The 22,463-nt window shown below is 45.0% G+C and overlaps 1 protein-coding gene and 1 long non-coding RNA gene across 6 annotated transcripts in view; one reads left to right on the top strand and one right to left on the bottom strand.

The window, feature by feature from the left end:
- The first annotated feature begins 2,530 nt into the window (after nt 1-2,530).
- Nucleotides 2,531-22,463, top strand: part of sfmbt2 (Scm like with four mbt domains 2) — a 29,870-nt gene continuing 9,937 nt past the window's right edge. The window contains exons 1-6 of one of the 5 annotated variants that reach the window (XM_047336493.1): nt 2,531-2,611; nt 8,388-8,561; nt 9,344-9,438; nt 13,309-13,549; nt 14,809-14,829; nt 21,645-21,733. In XM_047336493.1, the coding sequence (XP_047192449.1) occupies nt 8,468-8,561; nt 9,344-9,438; nt 13,309-13,549; nt 14,809-14,829; nt 21,645-21,733 (540 nt within the window). In that variant the 5' untranslated portion in view covers nt 2,531-2,611; nt 8,388-8,467. Of the gene's footprint in view, nt 2,612-3,606; nt 3,742-5,501; nt 5,673-6,914; nt 7,064-8,387; nt 8,562-9,343; nt 9,439-13,308; nt 13,550-14,808; nt 14,830-21,644; nt 21,734-22,463 lie in introns of those variants that run through there. The other 4 variants (XM_047336496.1, XM_047336495.1, XM_047336494.1 and 1 more) reach the window with 4 other exon arrangements.
- On the bottom strand, nt 9,440-21,727 carry LOC118292142. The gene is made up of 7 exons (XR_004786837.2): nt 21,600-21,727; nt 15,224-15,277; nt 14,820-14,983; nt 14,354-14,526; nt 13,293-13,580; nt 13,153-13,208; nt 9,440-10,515 (listed from the first exon to the last, which is right to left on the bottom strand). It is a non-coding gene; the product is annotated as an uncharacterized LOC118292142 (long non-coding RNA).

The following is a 22,463-nucleotide window of genomic DNA, read 5'->3' as shown; positions in this document are numbered from 1 at the left end:
CCTCACGTGAGGATATTTTTTTCAGGTTTAAAGGTCAAGTACATAAAGATGTAAATGTAGTCTTTATAAATGATACTACATGAATGACCTGATGTTTGAGACGTTAGAGGATCATACACCTGGGGCCTCAGGTGCAGATGCATATAATGAGAGAATATCAGTGGTTTTACTCTGATGTGTCAGAATAAGTTGAAAAAAAGAATCACTTGTAATGTGGCTCTTTTTACACAAGGCTGCAGATAAACTCACTCTGACAAGAGAGAATCAGTTGCAAACAACCAGTTGACAATTTGCTGTAAACAAACATCCACTCGGTCTAAACTCTGCCACTCTGTTGCCTCTGGCATGACGCTAATGAGACTAGTTGTTGGCAAATCCGATTAAAGAAATGGGTCCATGTGAGCGTGGAACAGGTTTAGAGCTGATATCACCGCCACGTTTATGTTTCCATTAACACTAATGAACTTTTGGGATTGTGATCAATTTAAGATTTACGCACGAGTTCTCGATTTTGGCTCACGGTGGAGCCATGATTCCACCAGTGAGGGTCAAAATAAATAGCCTAAAAATAATATTAAAAATAAAAATATTAACAATAGTAATAATAATTAATTGTACTATTAAGACAAACCTTATGCTTTCAACATGAGGTTTGGTGATTTTGGAGACTTTTACGCACGAACCTGCTTCAGATACAGAAAAGTGTACAAGTGCAGACAAAAAACAAACCCATGTCCTCTGCCGCGTGCAGAGAGGCTGCACGCACGCACGTGTGTGTGTGTGTGTGTGCGCGCGCGCGTGTAATAAAAAGAGAGGCTTTAATCCTTTCTCCCGCGCGCCTGGAAAAGCCTCTTCTCTGGCAGATTAATGGAGCCCGGGCGCACGCTCCAATCCAACCATCTGTTCCTCGGGCGGCACCGCGCATCGGCACCAGCTCCTCCTGCTCCTCTCCTGTCCTGATGACTGTCGTCTGTGTCTCTTTTGATTGGAAATAAAACACTAAAGTTTCAAAATAAAACCCTTCCCCCTGTGTCACTTTTGGTTATAAACAGCCTCATTTCGAAGCGGTGTCTTGTCCTTAAACTGTCTATTTATGATCCTACAAGAACCGAAGGGCGATTTAGCGTAGTTTGAAGGATTGAAGAGGTGAAATTATTCAGCATTTCAAACTAAATGAGAAATTTTAGAGCAAAAAAAAAAAAAAGCTTGGAAAATTAAACATGAAAAAGGTTTTCTTCATTGACTCTTGAATATGACCCTTCAAACCCGCAGGCAGATAAGAATCACAGTCTTAAATAGACAAAACTATTAATATAAATCAACTTTTTCTCACAAACATATAACTATAAATCACATATGACCCAGTGAGAACTCAGCGTCAGGGGACTGTGGTGATCTGTGGATTCCCAGAAAAGAAAAGAAAAACTAATGTGGGCTGATAAAACTTTTCTATTAATGACCTTTGAGCAATTATTTTATTACACATACCCTGCCTGTAACAGTCATGCGTAAAGAAGAGGAACAGGCTACTTTCATTTCACCGAAACCTAATTTGGGAAATGCATACATATAAATAGCCATGTGGGTTTCACTTTATGTAAATTACCTTTGTCTTAATAACTTTCAGTTTGGAGCCACAGAGTCGATAATAACCCTTGAACGATGGTGTTGAAATGTACAACGACCACTAGAGGATAGTGTCGACTTTGATAAGAGTTGGTCCTGGATTATTATTATTATTAGAATAACTAAAAAAAAAAATTGGGAGTGAATTGGTTCCCTTCCAAAAAAATAAGGAAATAAAGAAACCAACGAGGTTCACTGGATCAAAGGAAAAAAAAAGCAACTGAGAAATCCTAATTTATCATAATCATGAGGCTAATTCAAGCACATAAACAGACATAATGATAAATAGGGTGTTGCTATAGAGCAACATCCACTCTTGCTGTTTCTTCCAGTTAATAATTGCAGATCAGGTCTAAATATCTATATTGGGTCAGGGGCTTTCTGGATTACCAAAGCCTGAAATCCTGAAAAAACAAAACAATGAAACGACTGGTTTGATTTGGATTCATGAGCCAGTGATGTTGGACCGATGCACGCGCAGAGGCAGATATCTGTAGGTTAATACTGTTACGTCACAATAAACCGTAATGCGAATAAAACGTAACTCAGCTTTTATTTTTTTATTCCCTCCCCCAACTGACTGTGACGCATTTTCTTATTTAGTTTCGCTAAATTTCCCACATTCTTTTTTTCTCTTCTTCTTCTTTTCCCTTCTATTATTATGATCCTAGTTTGTTTTACTCAAAAAGAAGGAGTTGGCTCCAAAAATATCTGTACATGTTTCTATTTTTTTTTTGTGTGGTTTTTTTTTTGGACATGCGCAGACGGGAGATGCCATATTGGAACAGGGGGCAGCGGCAGCTGAGAGGAGACGTCGCTCGCTCGGGCGAAGCACGAGAGGAGAGGAAGAAGAAAACACACACACACACACACACACACACACTGAAGAGGAGGAGGAGGAGGAGGTCGCGAGACGGAGGAGAAGAAGAAGACGACGAGGTGGGGGGAGAAAGAGGGGAAGAAGGAGAAAACAACTTGAGGACAGGTAAGAAGAAGACAGGTGACGCGAGGCGGCTGCTTCGCCTGGTTCCGTCTCGTTCATGTGTCGACGAAAAATAAAACACCAGGGAGAGTTATTATTCCCTCTTCCTCCTCCTCCTCCTCCTCCGCTTTAAGAAGAAGAAGAAGGAGAAGGAGAAAAAATGTCGAGGCTGTTTCTGTAGAAACGAGAGGAAAAAAAGTCGCGAGTGATCCAAACGTCCGTTCGTCCGCTCGCGAGCTCCAAGTTGTGCCAAAGTGTTTTACGCGCCGTAGTAATTAACAGGACCACCGACCGACCCCCCCTCCCTCCTCCCTCCCTCCTCCCTCCCCTCCTCCCCCCCCCGTTAATTCCCGTGTATTGCGTTTGTACATGAACTGTCCCTGGAATTAACGTCATATTTTTTTAATAATCATTTTTTCTTTTGGGGACGCGGAACAAGCGTCAGAGTGTCATTACGCGTCGGACATGAAAGTGTTCCACTGCTGCGTTCAAAGACCGCGGCGCACGTTTGTGCTTTGGCGTGAAAGTCCGCGAAGCTCACTTAGACGTGGGTCGCGTGGGATTTAACCCCCCCCCCCCCCAAAAAAAGTCAAACCACTCTCCAACATGGCGGGTTTTTTTTTTTTACACGGTTGTCCGCGGAGGGAGGAAGGCAAATTGAAAAAAAAAACAAAAAAACAACAACAATAAAAAAAATTAAAAAAAACTGCGCCTCCGAAAAATCTTTTGAACGAGGAAAAAATGCCCCTTTGGCAGCTCGCGCGGCCCGGTCGGTCTCGTTGGGTGGACGCGCGCGACCGCCGGTCAACCAGATGCCAAGTGCGCGCGCGGGGACACCGGGGGACTTTTTTTCCGCCGCAGTTTTTTTTTGGAGAGTGTGTGTGTGTGTGTGTAAAGTCTAATAGTCGGATACTCCCCTCAAACGCCCCATCATCATCATCATCATCATCATCCTCCTCCTCCTCCTCCTCGTGCACACTCGACGTTTCCTCTTTCACTTTGATATGAATATTACAAAAATAAATAGGCTGCAGCTCCTCCTTTGTGCATCACAGTTTGGATTATTTTCACAGCATTAATCTCAATAAGGAATTCTCTCGGTGGTCTGACATCAACATGTTGACGATTGGACAGTAAGAGGGTTTTTTTTTTTGTTTGTTTGTTGCATTCATGGGTGAATTTGATCAATGATGAAGCAGATGATTATGCTAAAAGCGCGTGTGTCTGATTTTCAGTTATTCATTTTTGTGGCAAATCCGGCGGTTGTACATCTTTGCGTTATTCTCTTCCCCATAATGAACCGGGGAGCCGGCGCGAGGCGTTCATGTGCAGCATGAATAAATCATGCTTTCTGGAATTCTTCTTGTTGCTCCAGAGATACTGTAGCTCCTTCGTCTGTCTTTCTTCTTCTTCTCCTCCTTCTGCCCGTGGAGCAGCGAGTGGGGATGGGTGAGGAGCAGCAGGCTGGAGATGTATGAGGAGGAGGAGGAGGAAGAAAAAAAACGTGCTTTTAAATGGATAAACTGAATGTGTTGCCAAAAGAGTTGAGCATGTTTATGATCCATGTTCCTCAGCTGGTGAATGTCAACATGGCTCCCGAGGGTTTGGACCGTTGACCTGTTCTGTTGTTGTGTAGTTGTTTCTGATAAAGGAGGAGGAAAGATAAACAGTCGGTTTACAGGAAATGCTGATCTGTCTATCGGTCTATCCTTTCTTTCTTTCTTTCTTTCTTTCTGGTCTTTCTCTTTATTTCTGTCTTTCCTTTCTTTCTCTCTGCCTGTTCTCTCCGTCTGTCTCTTTCTTCCCCTCGTCCTGGCCTTTCTTTCTCTCTGCTGTTGTCAAACTAACTCTCGGCCTGTATTTGAATAAGCGGTGGATGTAGGCAAATGTCAGATTCGGGCTCCTCCTGTTTTCCCAAATGCAAAAAGTCTGAAGGTTCACAGGCAGGGTGTGTGTGTGTGTGTGTGTGTGTGTGTGTGTGTGTGTGTGTGTGTGTGTGTGTGTGTGTGTGTGTGTGTGTGTGTGTGTGTGTGTGTGTGTGTGTGTGTGTGTGTGTGTGTGTGTGTGTGTGTGTGTGTGGAGGTGTTTCCAGTTATTGATGTTGAAACAAGAGGGGGTTTCCTCTCCCATTGGCCGCTGCACTGTTTTCTTTTTCTTCTTCTCTGTTTATTTATTTTGTGTGTGCGTGCGTGCGTGTGTGTGCGTGTGCGTGCGTGTGTGTGGTTCACCCGGGGCAGTTTGCCGTTTGCCTTCCATCATCTATCTGATCTCAGGGAGCGTCACAGATTGTCGTAATTGGCCGTACACAGGCTGCATTGTGAGCGTGTGCACCATCGAGGGAATCAGGGGGACAAGTAGTTTTCTATCGTCCCGGTTGCCAAGAGGAAACAACACTTGGATGCGTCTAAAAAGAGGAGAGAACTTAATAGGGGAGTAATGCAATAAAACCCAAACCCGTGCAGTGGTAGTTAATCTCCTAAATCCCCCCCCCCCCCCCCACTATTAAATCTTTGGACAAGGACGGGTTTAGGGAAAGGCAGGAGCACAACACGTGGATGCCCAGCGCCCCATCAGGGGCTAATCATTTGGAAAAAACCCCGCCCCCCCTTCCTCTCAATCTGGGACCACAGAGGGCTGCACAAATGTCCTGCGTCTGAGATTAACTCTCCTCCGGGAGCGGTTTAATCCCCCACGGTGCTCAATCTGGGGGCGGCTTCCCGCGGGACGCCGCAGCGGAACGGAGCGTCATCCAGAAACAAACGAGAAAAGAGGGATAAAGACGAGAAGATACGAAACTGTTTGACATTTACAGCCACTCGAAGCCCCCGGGGGGGGGTCTTCTGTCCCCGAGGGTCGGTGGACCTCATTCAACCACGGTTCCCTCATCGTCTTAACCTCATCGCCGCCTTTCGCATCCGCATCCACACAACCAAGTTTTGAAATACTTCATCTCCTCTGAGAACGTTCTTCAGGATCTCTGGAAACGGAAATTGATCTTAAAAGAAGAGTGAGAAAATGTATGACCTTTTGGAAATTCCGGATGACGTCCAAAAAGTTTGCAGAGGTAATATATACGTCATGAGGGGGGGAAAGGCCGCTGACACACTTCCTGTTTTGTTCCTCTGGCTCTGCATTCTGGATTTGAACTTTTCGCTTTAAAAAAAACAAACTTGTACGAGGTGTCGGACCTCTTTTTTTTCTTCTTCTTCTTCTTCTCTCTTTCCATACGCGTCGCGTCCAGTGTCTGGCGGAGGAGCACGACGACAGGCCTCCGGCTCGGACGCGGCTCATCCGACGTGGCTCGTTCGAATCCTTTTTTCCGGGGGCTTCGGCTTCGGCCACGTAATCGTCGTTTTTAAGTTCACAGCGCGCGACGTCATGACGCGAGAACATTTCCCCATCCCCCCATCTGACGATCATAGTCTCGGCGAATCTGTTGTGGTAGAAAAAGAAATAGTCCCGCGCGTCAACACGTCGAAAAAGCATATCGGAGAAGCTGGGACCAGCAAATATCCTGGCGTCAATTCACTCTTTGTCGACCGACTCGAGCAATAAATTTCTGCTCGATGTCTTTGGTTGGACCAGTTCAGCGAGTCTTCAAACAGCTTCATCACCGGAACGCGTGTGTGTGCGGTGGGGAAAACCGAGTCACTTAGTTAAGGGGGAATTTTTTTTAAGGGGGAAAATCCAGCGTCCTCTCGCTCTCTCGTGTTCTGAGTGGCACTCTGAGGAGGAGCTGCTGCGAGGAGTTGCCGCAGAGAGAGGAGACGACGTGTTGACAACAACGGCGATGTGTCAATGCAGCAGAAGATTGCTGGGTGTTTAGGCAAGAAGGGGTGGGGGGGGTGGGGGTGGGGGGGGGGCAGCAAACAGTGTCATGTGAGCCAAATTAGCTCAGCTCGTTGTTTACACAATGGATGTATGCTGGAGCCACTGTGGGACGTCGTGTGTGTGTGTGTGTGTGTGTGTGTGTGTGTGTGTGTGTGGTGGGGGTTTGCACACACACACTCGTACACACACACACACACACACACACACACACTCTGGTGGTTTTGCGGAGACTCTCGCAGCCTTCGTAAACACACTGGGCTCGAGCGGCAGCAGGCGCAGCCGCTTCTGTGAGGCTGCCTTTTTAATTTCCTCTGGATTCTTTTTCTTTTCTTTTTTTTGAAGCAGGGAAGCAGGACGTCGAGACATTGTCTGATTCTCACACTTTTTCAAAAAATAAGGATATTATCATTTCCAGCTCTTCTTCGAGGGATATATATATATATATATATATTCTTTGGGGGGATCCTGGAGTCTGACTTTTGGTGGCGGTCGCGAGCGGCGGCGGCGGCGGCGGAGAGGTTAATTGCCGGGTTCTGATGAAAGTGGGCGGAGGTCGGGGAGTGAGTCACTGGCGATGTGACAGCGTGACGACCGGGGACGAGTGCCAGGCGACTGACAAACAAGGTCTGTTGTTGTTGTTGTGAAGATGACGCTGTTGAGTCTCACATGTCGCTGGTGTGTTGATTATTCACACAAACAAAGCCGCTCGAGATTCCGCGAATCACACGTGAACTTTGGGAAAGGTTGCCTGATCGCAGCTTCTCAAATATGAGGATCTGTCGGTTGTCTCCTTCTGTCGTCACACTCTGAATATTCCCTCCGATTTTGGGGCCGTTGACATTTGAGGAACTTTGGGGAAAACGAATCGAGAGGACAAGTCTTGTGGATCCGTCGGCACGGGAATTACAGTTTCCAGGTCAAACACACATCATTTGTGGGATGTTTTTTCACAGTCCGCTGTGGAGTAAAGGTTAGGAAACACACCTGTATACTTTACAAACGTTGTGTGGATGAGTGGTTCCCCGACCTGGGGGCCATGGACCCTCACGCGGGTCAGGACACGAACATAAAGGGGTTGCGAAATGTTGGAGAGGTTGGGAAAGAGGAAACACTAATCAGGGGTTTCCTCTCGAGCGTTCTCACTGGGACGGCGTCCTGCTTAGTTTCAAATGAAAGAGCGCCTCTATTGAATATAATATAATGCTCATGGATAAAACCCACTATACCTTATTATCTTATCTCAATATTTAAGGATGGATGAGGCTGAACTGTAACTTCAATGAGGCACGTTGGCTTTGTCAAGTCGTGAAACGTGGGAGACAAACAAGCAGATATATATCGGTATGAGAATTGTTTAAACTTCTGAATATTGGTATCAGCTTCCAAAAAAAAAAAATCCTCCTCCACGGGGCTCTAATAATGTCCACAGTTTTCCTTTCATGGGAAAAAAAAAAGGTATAATTCATGCGGTGTGCGAGCAGCGAAATCTGGAAAACCGTTTTTTGTCTTTGTTTCCGGAGAATGGGCTCCGTCGTCCCTCGGTCTCATCCGGCTGTTCACGAGAACCACCCACGGCTTCTTCTTTTTGTTTATTCCAACGAAAGTGGAAATGCAAAGTGCACCACTTCCTGTGTGGCCAGATGCTTTGTTTTCCAAGAAAAATTCTCACCAAGTAAATGGACGTGATGTTTATTTATGCAAACGTTAGTGTTGCATGAAATCTCTTCAGTCGACAAGCGCTGCGAAAAGGTTCCGGGCTCGAAACCTCTGCAGGTGCGCGCGAGCGCGAGCGGTCGTTTTTGTCTCCGCATAGCTGCAAATGTTCCTGCTGTCGTGAGCGCGTTGGCGACCTGACTCCGACCCCCTCGGAGTCAAAGGATGAACTCCGTAGATACTGAACACGTGATTCACGGGCCACGCTGATTCCGCTGATCTCTTCCCGCCGCAGGGGCGTCGGGGGAGAGCGAGCGATGCAGTGAAGGAGGAGCGAAACGCCTGAAGTTGACACTCACCAGGAGGAGGCGGAGGATGCAGTCGGGCGCCCAGCAGCAGCCGCCGCCGGCCCTCAGCGCGGTCCGGCCCTACAACCCCACCAATGGGAAGGAGGAGGAGGTGAACACAGGTGAGGCCCCCGGCGGAAAAGAGGCCGTCTTCAGATTTGGCAATCGTTGAACGTGTAATATTTGTCTATAGATCAGAAGGAAAATGTCATTCTGACTCTTTGGTCTCTTGCAGACTTTCAAGTTCTGAGGTTGTTTTGTTCTTCTGTTTAATTCCCTTCATTTAAAATGAGATAAAATAATCCTTTATCCGTCCCACAGCGGGGAAATTTGGAATAATAGTGTTATTTTTAAGGCTGATTCACTTTTAATTGGCTATTAATTGGCAGGTCAGTGGTGCTACATATGTTAACACACACACACACACACACACACTTAGCGTGTGAATTGTGTGTGAGGAGAAGAAGTGAGCAGTCCCTACAATCTATTTGAAAGGAAATCCATCAAAACATCAAGCTCTCACTTCTGTTCCCTCTCATTAGACAGGGCAGGTTCACACACACACACACACACACACACACACACACACACACAGGAGAAAAAAACCTGACACCCTGACTGTGACCATTTCATTTCCCACAGGCGAAGTGAACAACTGTCAATTTCGTAAAAAGACGATGACACAACAACAACATGCTGTGAACAGGATCTCTGCCACTTCCTGTTAAATCTCTGTTTGTCAAAGATCATCTCTGCATTTACAAAACATCCCGACTGTGTGTGTGTGTGTGTGCGTGTGTTTTAATTGCCACCCGCATTTCATCCCACGAACGAAACGGTTCGTTTGTTTTTTCCGTCGGGGGGCCGATGACTTTACGTGAGATTTTTCGTTCGTCCATTCCAGACGCCGAGTCGGTGGCGGAGGAGGCGGAGTTCAGCTGGGAGGAGTACATGGAGGAGACGGGGGCGAACGCCGCGCCGCACACCACCTTCAAACACGTGAGTGGCTGCGTTGCGATCGTCACGCTCTAGAACCTGGTGATCCTTTAAATGCAGCCTCTCTCCGATAAGCACCGATATGCAGAAAGTCCTCTAACGACATGTTGCAGAGAGCCGGGGGGGGGTCGGGGGCTCAGCAGCATCGCCGCGGTTACGCCGCCGAATGGAGCCTTTTCATTGGCCTTTGTTCCCTCATGACGCACATGTCTTTAGATAACCTGCGCTGGCCTTTTGTCAAAACACTGTTTGTGTGTAATTACTGGAGCACAAAGGGAAATACAACCAATACAAGGAAGGTCATTTAAAATGATTGAGTGACGGAAATATAACTGAGCTTTTCATTTACTTTTCTGTTTCCTTGCTCGCAAATGGGCGTATTGTTGGAATCATAGGAATAATATCATATCACATTGGGGGGCAGTTGCGTCGGGCAGTCGCGTCGAGAAACGACAACGAAGCCGCTTCCTGATTGGTTCTCATCGGCCAACGACTCGACCGCCACGGCGGCGATGCCGACGCGTCGCCAAAACACTCGCTGTCAGTAACAGGTCCACCTCGCCGCCGCCGCTCCTATAAAAAGAAATCCCCAGCGCTCTTTACTTTCCACGTGCTGCCACTTCTCGGTCATTGTTCGCTCCTTGATAGTTCTTTCTGTAACCGAGCAACCGACTTCAGACCTGCTTCCTGTTTCCACACGACACTGATGCTCAGGGCGTTTTAGTTTTTAGCGTGGACGCAGACTTTGTTTATAAGGACACAGACCTTTTTATTCTGTGCGTTGACGGCGTGTGCATGTGATCGGGGCTTGACGCGGCACAGACTGTAAAACACAACAAGGTTCTTTTATATTTAGACGCTGACTCTGCAGGTTTTATCTGTGATTCACACTGGCGTCAGACGGGCGGGTTGTCGCCGTCACCAACGGGGGAGAAGGTTGTTCCCCGTGTCACACACAGCTGCTTCTTCACTGCCATTGGGTTCCACTTGAAATGTCTCTTTCCTCCGTGCGTCTGATTCGGTCGAGCTGATAGCGGCTGTATGTCGATGCAAGAGTCACTGAATTACGGGGAATTTCTCCTGAAACAAATCAAATAGTTTTCCTGCTAAATGATGTTATTCTTCGGCAGAACTGCTGACAGGTGTCAGATGATGATGATGATGAATGAATCTCCCGAGGCAAAACTGGAGTTGCTTAAATATACTATTCTACTTTTCATACTAAACATACAGAGAGGAGCATCAGTCCACACAAAAAGTTCCAAAAGTATTGTTTATCTCCACCTATGATTACATATTTCCCGATTTCAATCGGCTGACGTTGAAATGTTGCGTAAACGGTGGTGTAATGTTTGTTCGGTCGCCGGGGGAAGATTTGTCACGTCTGAGGAAAATGACTCGACCGACAACGTTTGAGTCACCGAATCTTTTTCCAAAACATCCCCAGTCGGGGACTCTTTTTTTTTTTTTTTTGTGCTTTTCTGTCATATGGAAGTTTTAAGGGAAAACGTAGGAGCCGGAGTTTTCAACTCGTCCCTCGTAGAAAATCCCCCAAACCTCATGGAGACGCAGCTCTGACTCACTGTGCTTCTCTGTCAAAGCTCTTGAACCTCGGACCGACCTGCAGCAGGACAGTTATTATAAGGTGATGCTGTGCAGCCAAACACGATCTAATCCTCAGTTCTTCACTTCAAATTTAAATAACAAGCAGATTAAAACAAAAGCAAAAACATCCGGTTGAAGTTTTCACCTTTTATATTTGATTGAATGGACTTTTTTATTTCTTGTTTTTAACTTCTAAGCATATAACAGAGATATTCTTGGGAGATGATTCGAACCGTGAAATCGAATCGTTGATTTGTTCCAGAGGTCAAGTTTGGTTCAGGTTTTATTTTTGTTTCTCTGCCACAACTCCAGGGGTTTTGTGTCTTGGTGGAGATTTGTGCCTTTTTCTATTTTAGTAATTTACTCCTCATCGTCCGTCCCGACGAGGCTCGCGGGCGCCCAGCTGTGCGAAGGTGTGTGCGCGCGTCCGTCCTGCCGGTGATGTTTTTTTTATTTCGATCCGAAAGTGGGCCGCCGGCGCCCGCCGCCCGCCGCCTCAGTCCCTCACATCTCACCCCCGGGGGGGGCGATGATCGTAATTAGGGGCGAGATTTAGAATATGTGGGTGTTTTTATAAGCGAGGCCCCCGATGTCGGGACACACTGCAGTCATTCGTGGTCTCCTGGGAAGTTAAATTGCCTTGTTGGTAAAAGTGGATTGAGCAACTGGGGGCGGAAAAAAAAAACAGACCACGAATTCCCCGGAAAAACGTGATCCAGTAAAGTGCAGCTCTCGCTCTCGCTCTCTCTCTCCCTGCCTGGACAAATTGAAACAGTGATTTCTCTTGGGCTTGTACACACACACACACACACACAGAGTGTGTGTTTGCTGCCGAGGCTGCCCCGTAGCTCTCTCTCTCTCTCTCTCTCTCTCTTACATAAGCCAACCAGAGTGATACAGCACGTTTTTGCATTGTTGCAGCAGGAAGTCATGGGGCCGTTTGTATTGTGTTTAATTTCTAAGATGTTGGCTTTTTCCATTCACCAGCCAGCGAGTGTGTGTGTGTGTGTGTGTGTGTGTGTGTGTGTGTATGTGTGTGTGTGTTCGCGCGCGTTTTTTGTGCCCAGTGCTGAATGCGAACATCCTGTCGGGGGCTCGGTCGTCGCTTCTCAAGAATTGAATGGCAGCAGCCCTGTGGCCATTGTGGAAGCTGCATTATGGCGTGCTGCGTTCAATGTCGTGCATTTCCCCCGGCGTACGGTGGCAGAACCGAGAAGAAGAAAAAAGAAAAGAAACGGGGGGCTGCGGTTGAGCAGAGGCGCACTGGTTCCAGGCAGCTTCTCTAAAAGTCGCCAACTTCATTATTTGTAAATCTCGCCCTGTGGTTTTTCGCAGCACTGGTGTTTTGGTGCTCGCTGCTGTCAATCAAAGTTGGGACTGAAACTGACATTGGTTTTCTCTATCGATAAGTTATCGTCTCAATTAACTGATCGGTTAATCTGTAAAAATGTCAGAAAAGAACCAGAATGGACGTCTGAACGGCTTGTTACAGTCCAAACTCAACCAAAAGATTTTATATAAAATTACAAAAAAAAACTGTGGGAAGTGGAAAAGTAACTCAGGCTTTTCTCTTATTAATTTGAAGTTTAAAGGAGACATATGATGCTTTTGGAGTTCTTCTCGAGAGCGAGAGAACTTCCTCCACCAACCTGACCACAGATGTGGAGCCGGCTGGCCAATCGGAGCAGGCTGGTCTTTATTGGGAGGGAGGGGCCTTAAAGAGACAGGAGCTAAAACCGAGTGTTGTGAAAGAGGAGCTGCAGGAAACTGATGCGTTTACTGAACATTAGAAGCATGGGGACCTTTTCAAGTCATAACCCAGATTAAAATGATGAACCTGAATATATAAAGTTGACCGTGATGATGTCACAAGTGTTATTTTCTCCTCCCTGAGCCACAGAAGTCATTTATTACCCACTTTCACAGGAGGTGAATCACTTCCTATAAACTGACCTTCATGTGTAACATTAGCGGAGTTCCCCCTTTGCACTTTTTTTGCATCTGTTCCATATTATGTAAATATATATCCAGACGGCACAAATAGTTACCCTCCAAAATACCTGTTAATGCTTTCTAATTATTTAAATTTAGTGTTTATAATATTTTACATACCTGTGATGCACATGGGGACGTCGCCAAACCAGCGGTGGAGCTGTAGTTTAACCAACCTGATGTGAAAGACACAATAAAGGCAAATATTAAACTTGTTCCCCTATCTGTTTCATTCACCTTTGACCCCGCCCCGTGCTCACCTGTCGCCCCTCCCAGGTGGAGCTCAGCCTGCAGAGCAGCTTCCAGCCCGGCATGAAGCTGGAGGTGGCCAACAAGGGCAGCGCGGACACGTACTGGGTGGCCACCATCATCACCACGTGCGGCCAGCTGCTGCTGCTGCGCTTCAGCGGCTACGGCGACGACCGCAAGGCCGACTTCTGGTGCGACGTCATGACGGCCGACCTGCACCCGGTGGGATGGTGCGCGCAGAACGACAAGACCCTCATGCCCCCCGAAGGTAGGAGGAGGAAACCCCGAACCTGATCTCTCTCTCACACACACACACACACACACACACACGTGGAAGGTTAGACTAGTATCAGCAGAAACACTTAACCTGCCGTTGAGGTTAATACAAGTTTTAAACTCACCAGGTTTGATTTGGATTGAAAAAAAATAATCATCAAATCGTGGGGGGGGGGGGGGGGGGGGGGGGGGGGGGGTTCCACGCTGGATCATAACTCTACATTTGTTCATTATAATATGAATATGAAGTAATAATGCTGAGGTATCACAGTACACGTTGTCTGTTGTATCTCAGTTTTTCGTCAGTGGATTATCAATTTTTTGCAAAATGGTACAAAAACAATGGGATCTTAAAAATTTAACACCCAGACGTTAACCCTTTATTACTCTTCTTTCCTAATAAGTCTGAGAGATTCCGTCGTTTCACTTGGCGCCTTAATCGCTTCTTTTTTTCTTGCCTTACAAAGATCATTTCTGGAGCGTTTCTTGTTGAGAACATTAATATTTCTACCGTAAACAGGGGTGAGAAGTGTCTTTTAAATGTGTACATAATAATATTTTTATTTTTCTATTTCTTTGAATTGAGCATTTTAAAACGATGTGTGAGTATTTAATTTAGTGCGATTTTGTGTGTGTGTGTGTGTGTGTGTGTGTGTGAAGAAATCCACATGAAGTTGACACTTAAACAGTGTTTGACAGTCACGCAAAAGCTCAGCCCACACACACACACACACACACGCGCGCACACGCACAAACATACGCGCGCACAAATATGCGTAGGCCCTCCCATCTTTACCTTTCACAGGACGCTTTAAATAAACTTAGTGGAAAGACAGGTTTTCCTTCGGCAGGAGTCGCGTTCACACCGACAGAGAGAATTCCGTGACGTCTTTTCTGGACATTTTCCCGCTGTCGTCTCACTCGGGACGTTTTTTTTGGAAGTCAGACCGGAATTCCCGACAGACGCTCCTGCAACTCCCCCCCCCCCCAAAAAAGTTGCTTCATTTCAATGCTTTGCATCATTTTATGTGTGTGTGTGTGTGTGTGTGTGTGTGTGTGTGTGTGTGTGTGTGTGTGTGTGTGTGTGTGTGTGTGTGTGTGTGTGTGTGTGTGTGTGTGTGTGTGTGTGTGTGTGTGTGTGTGTGTGTGTGTGTGTGTGTGCGTGTGTGTCTTTGAGTTGGCGACACCACACGCGTGTTACAGTTACCTGTTTTTGTTTGTTCCCTCTGTGCTTGTGTCTTTATCTCTCAGATAACACTTACCTAAGAAAAGGTAAGCGGCTCTTACTCTTCACGGTGCCTCTCGACTCCAACTCTGTCGCTCGGCTCACTACTGCCACTGTGTCCACGTTAGAGCTGCATGTGCAGCGTGCTGCTGCTTCCTCCTCCTCCTCCTCCTCCTCCTCCTCCTCCTCCGTTTAATCTCTCTACAGGAAGTGACATCACAGCTCAGTCGTCATGCTTTGCCTCTTCTTGCATGTGACTCCCTTCTAGCTGAGCGAGTGTCTTAGCTGAGCGATCACACACACACACACACACACACACACGCACGCACGCGCACACACACACACACACACACACACACACGCTGCTGTCTGCGCCTGCCAAGTCCAAGCTGTGCTCGTATGATAACTGGTGTGTGAAATGTGATGCTTTGATAAACAGACCTTTTTCTTATTTTCCTCCTCGTCCTCCTCCACGTTCAACAAACACACCGAGTCCTGTTTCAGGGAGGAGAGGGGAGTAAAAAAAAAGGAGGTCACTGCTCCACGACGCTAAAACAACAACGGTCAGAAGTTTAACCAGATAAAATCCCTAAAGCTGTCTGAGAACATTATGAGGACGTGAGGCGCTGATGGTTACCGCTCGGGTTTTATCAGTTCTCCTAAAAGGCTGAGCCGGGGAAATCCATAACGACATTCTTTTATAATCGATTCATACATAAAATTATTGATTCTGATGAGATCCGTGTTTATATGTATCAGAGCCCGACCGATTCAAATCAGACACATCGGTGTCGCTTCTGTTTTCAATAGGCAACGTTTGCCGATATGAAAACAGAAAGGATTCTACCTTATTTAAAAATAGTTCACTTTTCTTGATTCAAATTCTATATATTTGGTTGTATTTGTTTTATTTATAGATATTTTTGATAAAGTGAACGGTAAAATGTCTTTGTCATAAGGGTTTGATATCGACATCTTAGGAATCACTGGCAAGTTATATACATCGGCCGATTTATCGTTATCTGAATTTATTTTAACTTCCTAATCTGTATCGGCCCCCTAAATAATATCTGTATATATATATATATACATTTTGATTTATTTATTGGTCTCACCACAGGGTCCATTAGTTCTTACCCCGTTTTTATAGTTTCCTCACAATCCTCTGCAGATAAAAGTTTTCCACAGTCATCCCTGAATTATGGATGTTCACATTTCCATTTTTTTTTTTTTTCATCTGAGCATTTAAAGGACTCACATTCCATTTTAGCTTGAAGTTGAGATGAAAAAAAGTTCAATCTTGACTCCTCGGAAACAGCATTTTTATTTATATTTGAGGTCCCGGGTATAGAAAGTATGACGCACATGCGTCCTTGTGTGGACGTGGAATGAGTCTCGGTGCTGTTCCTTAAAGGGTCAGTTCACCCATTTTCACAAAAAGTGAAGTTCTCACACAGCTGCTGTTTGTGTTTTTCATTTTTCAAATGCCACATTTTTTTTTAGGTGAACCAACCGTTTAAGCACTGCCAAACAGAATAATAAAAAAAAAAGATTCAACATATTAATAAGGTGAAGACCTTTTACAACAAACTGAGCTTTAAAAGCGAGACACAGTTCCCCCGCCCCCCCCCTCCCTCAGATCTTCAGTTACACAATGACTGTGTGCGACAGAGGGTTTGGATCGGTTGCCTGGTAACGCTGCAATCGTTTTCAGAATTATTCCCCACGAGGCTTCGCTTTGCAGGACTCTCTTTTAAATCTATTCATTTATTTTTTGAATGCTCCGCCCAGGAGAAGGTGCCAAGCCATTTTTGGACGTGGAAAACTGGACAAATCTCACAAAACAAACGCACCTAAAACCTAAACACCTCCCTCGTCAAACGTGCTTACTCACTCGTGAAACTCGCCCACACAAACACCAACACAGACACAAACACACACACACTCTCTTAGCTCCTCCCTGCTCATCGAACCAGCGCTCGATGTCGTATTTATAATCGCAACGATCTCGACTGACATCCGAAACTCGTACGAGGAAAAATAACAACAACAACTCGCCGACCAATCACAGCTCTTGTTATTCCCACCTCTGTCATTACAAACAGATGAGCAATAATCCACTGCAGCAAACACCTACAGTACTTCTGTTGTTTCCACACGGGACGACAGCAGAAATATGTTTCTTCTTCTTCATCTTATTCTTGATATTTAAATGAAGAAAAAACAAAACATTTCTACAGTTTTCTCAAGAACAGTGGAAGAGAAAAAAAACTCCATATGAGATGACACCAAATAAAAACAGACCACAAATATTCCAAATATCTTAGAATCAAACAACGACAACAGCGGTCATAGTCAAATATAAATAATAATAATTAAAATAAATAAATATATATATATATATATATATATATATAAATAATAATTAATATGTACTGTATTTACCTAAAAACTACCGTAAGGTCACATTTGAGGCATAAACCTGTAGTTAAACCTCTTAAAACTGTTAAATATTCTTCATTATAGGCATGTTGCATATATTTCTTTGGTTCACATTGTCCCTTTCCACAGGATGTTGCAGCTAAATTGATTCCTTTCAATAGAGGACCCTTTGAAAAGACGTATTTGTAACAGCCAACGTCTGGTCAATAAATCAATATCCTTTTTTAAAAAAAATGTTTTGCTTATATTTGCCATAAGTGATATTTTGGTATCATGATTTTTTAAAAATCACGTAAAACACGAGGGCTGGAGTGGGTCCAGTGGGGTTCACATGTCACCGGCTTGTAACACCTCACTATGGTTGTGTGTTTGTCTCGTGCACTGTAGAAGAGCTAGTGTGTGTGAGTGTGTGTGTGTGTGAATAGGCTTCATTTTCATAAGCAGTGTTTGCCTTACGAAGCTTTTTTTAATGAATGCAGATGGAGATCAAGACGCAGCCTGCGTCAAAATGGAAACACACACACACACACACACATCTTGCAGGAACCACCAACACTCCACTGAGGTCAATTATATTTTCACACGTCGCTGTACTAATCGCTGCCCCCGTCACGAACGGGGTCCATGAAAAATGTTAACGACGCGCTGACGTGACGACGTCGCCCGACAAAGGCAGCAAAGTGCGATTTTGGCCTTTTCAAATGTGCGTCGGCGTGCGTCCCTCGCCGTGCTCGGGGCCTATTTGGGGGGGGAAGAGTCTGTCAGTGAAAATGGGAGTTAAATTTAAAATTGCTTTCCACCTTCGCGTGTGTATGCGTGTGTGTGTGCGTGCGTGCGTGCGTGCGTGCGTGCGTGTGTGTGCGCGCGCACGTCGCTGTGCCAGCGCATTAATAAGTGGATAAGACGGAGGGGGAACCGAGCGCAATTTGCTCCCATTAGCTCTGATTAGAATCTGTTGCTCCGCTGCGATTTGTGCCTGAAACGCACCGAGACGATTCCTCTCCTCCGCTTAATTGTTACATTGGTCATAGGAAGTGACGCTTTCAAATAAGACTCGTGCACGGAGGCCCAACGTGTGTTTCCTACATACCCATTTATGTATTTTGTATTTATTCGTTTTTTTCAATGTTAGATATTTGCTACAGCCAGAATTCGGTGCAGCTTGTTCCTCTCGGGAGGGGGTGAGGGGGTGAGGGGGTGAGGGGGTGAGGCTGGCCTTGGCATAGTGTGGAAGGATGGGGGAGGAAGTTTTTTCTTTTTTTAAATATCTCCTCCCTCAACGTTAATTATGCACTTATTGTTATGTGAGCGTCGGGCTCTCACCTCAGCAAGTCAGCCGCCTTCGGGATGGAAATGAAGAATAATAGAATTTATTTATCTACGCAGCACTACGGCATAATGAAACTGCAGGACGCGTGTGTGTGTGTGTGTGTGTGTGTGTGTGTGTGTGTGTGTGTGGGCGTGGGTGTGTGGTGGGGGAGTACAGTAGAAGAAAAGGTTGAAGTTTGCATGTTTTAGCTGCTGCTGCCGCCTCCTGCTCTCTGAATGGCTTCATGAGTAAACTCGACGGGATCTGTAAAATTACAGTAGTTTATCTATTTGTGCTCGGCCAACATCAACACGGCACCGTGTGTGTGCGAGAGGGTGTGAGAGTGTGTGCGCAGCAGTGAGGGAAAGAAAATAGTCTCACAGGAAAAAACACTATTCTTAAACAGGCGTACAGAGAGAGAGAGGGAGAGAGAGAGAGAGAGGGAGAGAGAGGGAGAGAGAGGGAGAGAGAGGGAGAGAGAGAGGGAGGGAGAGAGAGAGAGAGAGAGAGGGAGAGAGAGAGGGAGAGAGAGGGAGGGAGAGAGAGAGAGAGAGAGAGGGAGGGAGAGAGAGAGAGAGAGAGAGGGAGAGAGAGGGAGAGAGAGAGAGGGAGAGAGAGGGAGAGAGAGAGAGGGAGAGAGAGGGAGGGAGAGAGAGGGAGGGAGGGAGAGGGAGAGAGAGGGAGGGAGAGAGAGAGGGAGAGAGAGAGAGAGAGGAGGCGTTCGCTGTTCACGTTTCAGTCACAGGAAAAACACGTTGTCTCTCTCTCTCGCGCTGACACGTTGATTTATTTTGCCAAAAAAATTCCACCGTTGAAGGTTTGATCCGAGGCGAGACCTCTGGGGGGGGGGGGGGTGGGGTGGTATCGAATCCGTCTCATGATTCAATCATGTATTTAAAATCCCGAGCCGCCCTACTGCGGCGCAGACTTGTCAGTTACAGTAACTCGAATCTGTGATTTAGAGAAGAGATTGTACAGGACCGCAATAAGGAAGTTTAGAAACTATACTGGCGTAGTTTGTTTTGGAATTTTTTGGGGTCGTTTACTGGAAGAGGTAGGATCTTTGGAAGGATAAGACAGTTCGACAGAGCTTCCGACTTCAACTTTAACTCCAGCGTGTTGGATTCAATTTGCAGCGAGAGAAACATTCTGATGTTTTTTTTTAAACTTCTCACTCAAAGTGGAAACATCATTCACACGCTCGCCTTCACGCAAACGGAAAAAAAAACACAGAGCCAAACTGAAAAAACTCCAAAAACTAAAACAGAAAGAAACAGAAGCTGTCGTACGTCTGTGGGATAAGTTAGATGTCAAAGAAGTGAATCGAAGAACAGGTTAAAAAATATCATTTCAAAAGCTTTTGAAAGGATTTGAAGTGTAAACTAGTACGTACAACACGTTGTCCGGACACTGTACGAATAAGTACACGTTGCATTCCACTAATTAGACATTAAATAAATTCGAGAGTGTGTCTCATTATAATAATTACGCACTGTCTCATAATTACAAGAAAAAGCTCTTGTGCCGTAATCAAAGCATCCGGTAGCAGGTGTGACACCGTATCCTGTGACCTGATTAGGAATATTACAGTTTTTTAAATGTTCAGACAATCTTATTGCTTCTTTTTTTTCCTTCTTTTTTTTTTGTTTCGCTGTGAGATCTGAGATCACATAATTATGGTGTTTGTCTGGTGATCGTGAGGCGGAAAGAGTCGGTAATTATGAGATGATGTGTTTTTGTTTTTCTTCTTTGTGGACGTTGCTTCAGTTGACGATGGCGCACGCTCGAAGGGATTTATGAGAGAAACATTTGACAGATGATAAAAATACATAAAAAATTAAAAAACTATAAACAGGAGTTTGTAAACACTATAAATCCTCACAGACCAGCTCAGAAACACAAAACCCCGTCATCACCAGCAAACTATGGAATCAAAAACGGAAGAACAAAAAACCCAAACGACCTCGACGCGGAACTTATCATTTTCATTATCAGCAGCTCGCCTCAGTGTCTGGACAACATTTCACTTTCACTTCAGCCTCGATGCTAATCAGCGCCGCGGGGGGAATGTCGCTCAGCGTGTCGGAGTCATTCTGCAACTCTGACTCATTTGGCAGCGTTTCCTCGGCCGCCACAAGTGTGTGTGTGTGTGTGTGTGTGTGTGTGTGTGTGTGTGTGTGTGTGTGTGACTAAATAACTAACAGGGGGGAGCAAAAAAAAACCCACACAAGCAGGGCAGTGAAGGTTCGCATCAGCTTCTTCCTAAAAGGGGGAATGGATAAACAGGAGGCTTGTATGGGGAGTCAACAGCGAATGAAAAGCAGGGAGTAGGGATTATGTAACCCTGCTGCACCATGGGAAACAGGAAGCAGACGGCGGGGGGAACAAAACATGTCCCACATCAAATTTACTCACTGGAGTTCACTGTAATGTATGAAAACTGTGGTGAGGAGTAGATTTCCTGGTTTCATTTTGACAAATGAAAACTAAAAAAAAACCTATTAATACTTCACTTATTAAAGCCCTGAGATGAATTAATAGGAGTTCAGCGAATGCATTCGTGTCTTAGACTCCATTTACGCGTGATATTAGAATGTGTGATTATATCCAGATTGGACCTAGATCTGGTTCTGACCTGATTACACAGTATTAATGAGTCTCCGGTGTCTAGACGAAGAATAGAATTGGGTCTATTGAATAAAAACAAAATTAAAAATATCAAACTTTAGGATTATGATGACATTGAAGCCCAAAAAATATCCGACCTCAGATAAAATCTGAATTTTGCGTTAATGTTTTCAGCGTGAATGACGCCGCCGAGGCTTTTCCAGTGAAACATAACACTGAATAATTTTTTCTTCCTTCTCACCTCTCTCCAATTAAAACGATTGAAATATTCTCATTTGCATTTTGGATCACAAAGTCGGCTTCAGTGTGTTTGTGTTTTTTAAGCGTGTGCACGCACATATACCTCCCGCATGCTGGTGACTCCGCTCTGTAGTGGCACACGTTTTTAATAATTCATCACAACATAAGAACAACAACAATAAAAAAAAATGTGCTCACTTTGATTTTCTGCATGTTTTTTTTTTTCTTCGTCTCTCCCTGCAGCCATCAAGGAGAAACACAGCGACTGGACAGAGTTCCTCGTCCAGGACCTGACCGGCTCCAGGACGGCGCCGGCAAACCTGCTGGAGGGGGTGAGTGTGTTCTCACATCAATTATCAAGGAGCGAGATTCATACCCTCCATCATTTTTTAATGAATATCCCAGGTATAAACGGTCTGGGGTTATTGTTTCTTGTGATGATATAATGATTGTAGTCGAACTTAATGTAGCTGCTATGAAGCCATGGAGGAGTCGGCTGGTTTCAACTGTATATACATTTTTATACACAGATGGTTAATAAGGGAAGAAAGAAAAAAAAATCAAACAAGAAATCTGTTTCCAGGATTTTTTTTCTATAACCTTGAATATTTGAATGAAAAATTGATCGGATCATTCTAACATTTATTGTAATGAAAACCATTTGTGAAGTTTAATGGGAAAAATCAGATCCGAAAGGCTGACGTCGGAATCCAAAACGGTTTTGAAACCACTGGATTAATCTTCAACAATGTTGTTGGATTTTAAAAGCTTCTTTATTCTATCCATCCCACTGTAGTGGAGAAGAAAGGACAATATTTCCAAATGTTCCCTCTGAAAGGTCGCATATAATGTACAGTACAAAACTTTAGCAAATTAACTTAATTACATCCTGAAACATTTTCTGTTTGTCTGTTTCTTATTTAATCTCTTTGACGAGCAAGCAGATTAAAATGTGTTTTGTTAGTTTTTTTGCGCGGGTTTGGTTTTAACATTTCTGTTTAATTTAATGTGACTGGAAAAATTTATTTTTTTCATCTCATTAAGTTCCTATGATATTTTGCC

This window comes from Scophthalmus maximus, chromosome 12 (assembly GCF_022379125.1).
Source record: "Scophthalmus maximus strain ysfricsl-2021 chromosome 12, ASM2237912v1, whole genome shotgun sequence".
Classification (NCBI taxonomy): Eukaryota; Metazoa; Chordata; class Actinopteri; order Pleuronectiformes; family Scophthalmidae; genus Scophthalmus; species Scophthalmus maximus.
This window is presented reverse-complemented; position numbering and strand designations above follow the sequence as displayed.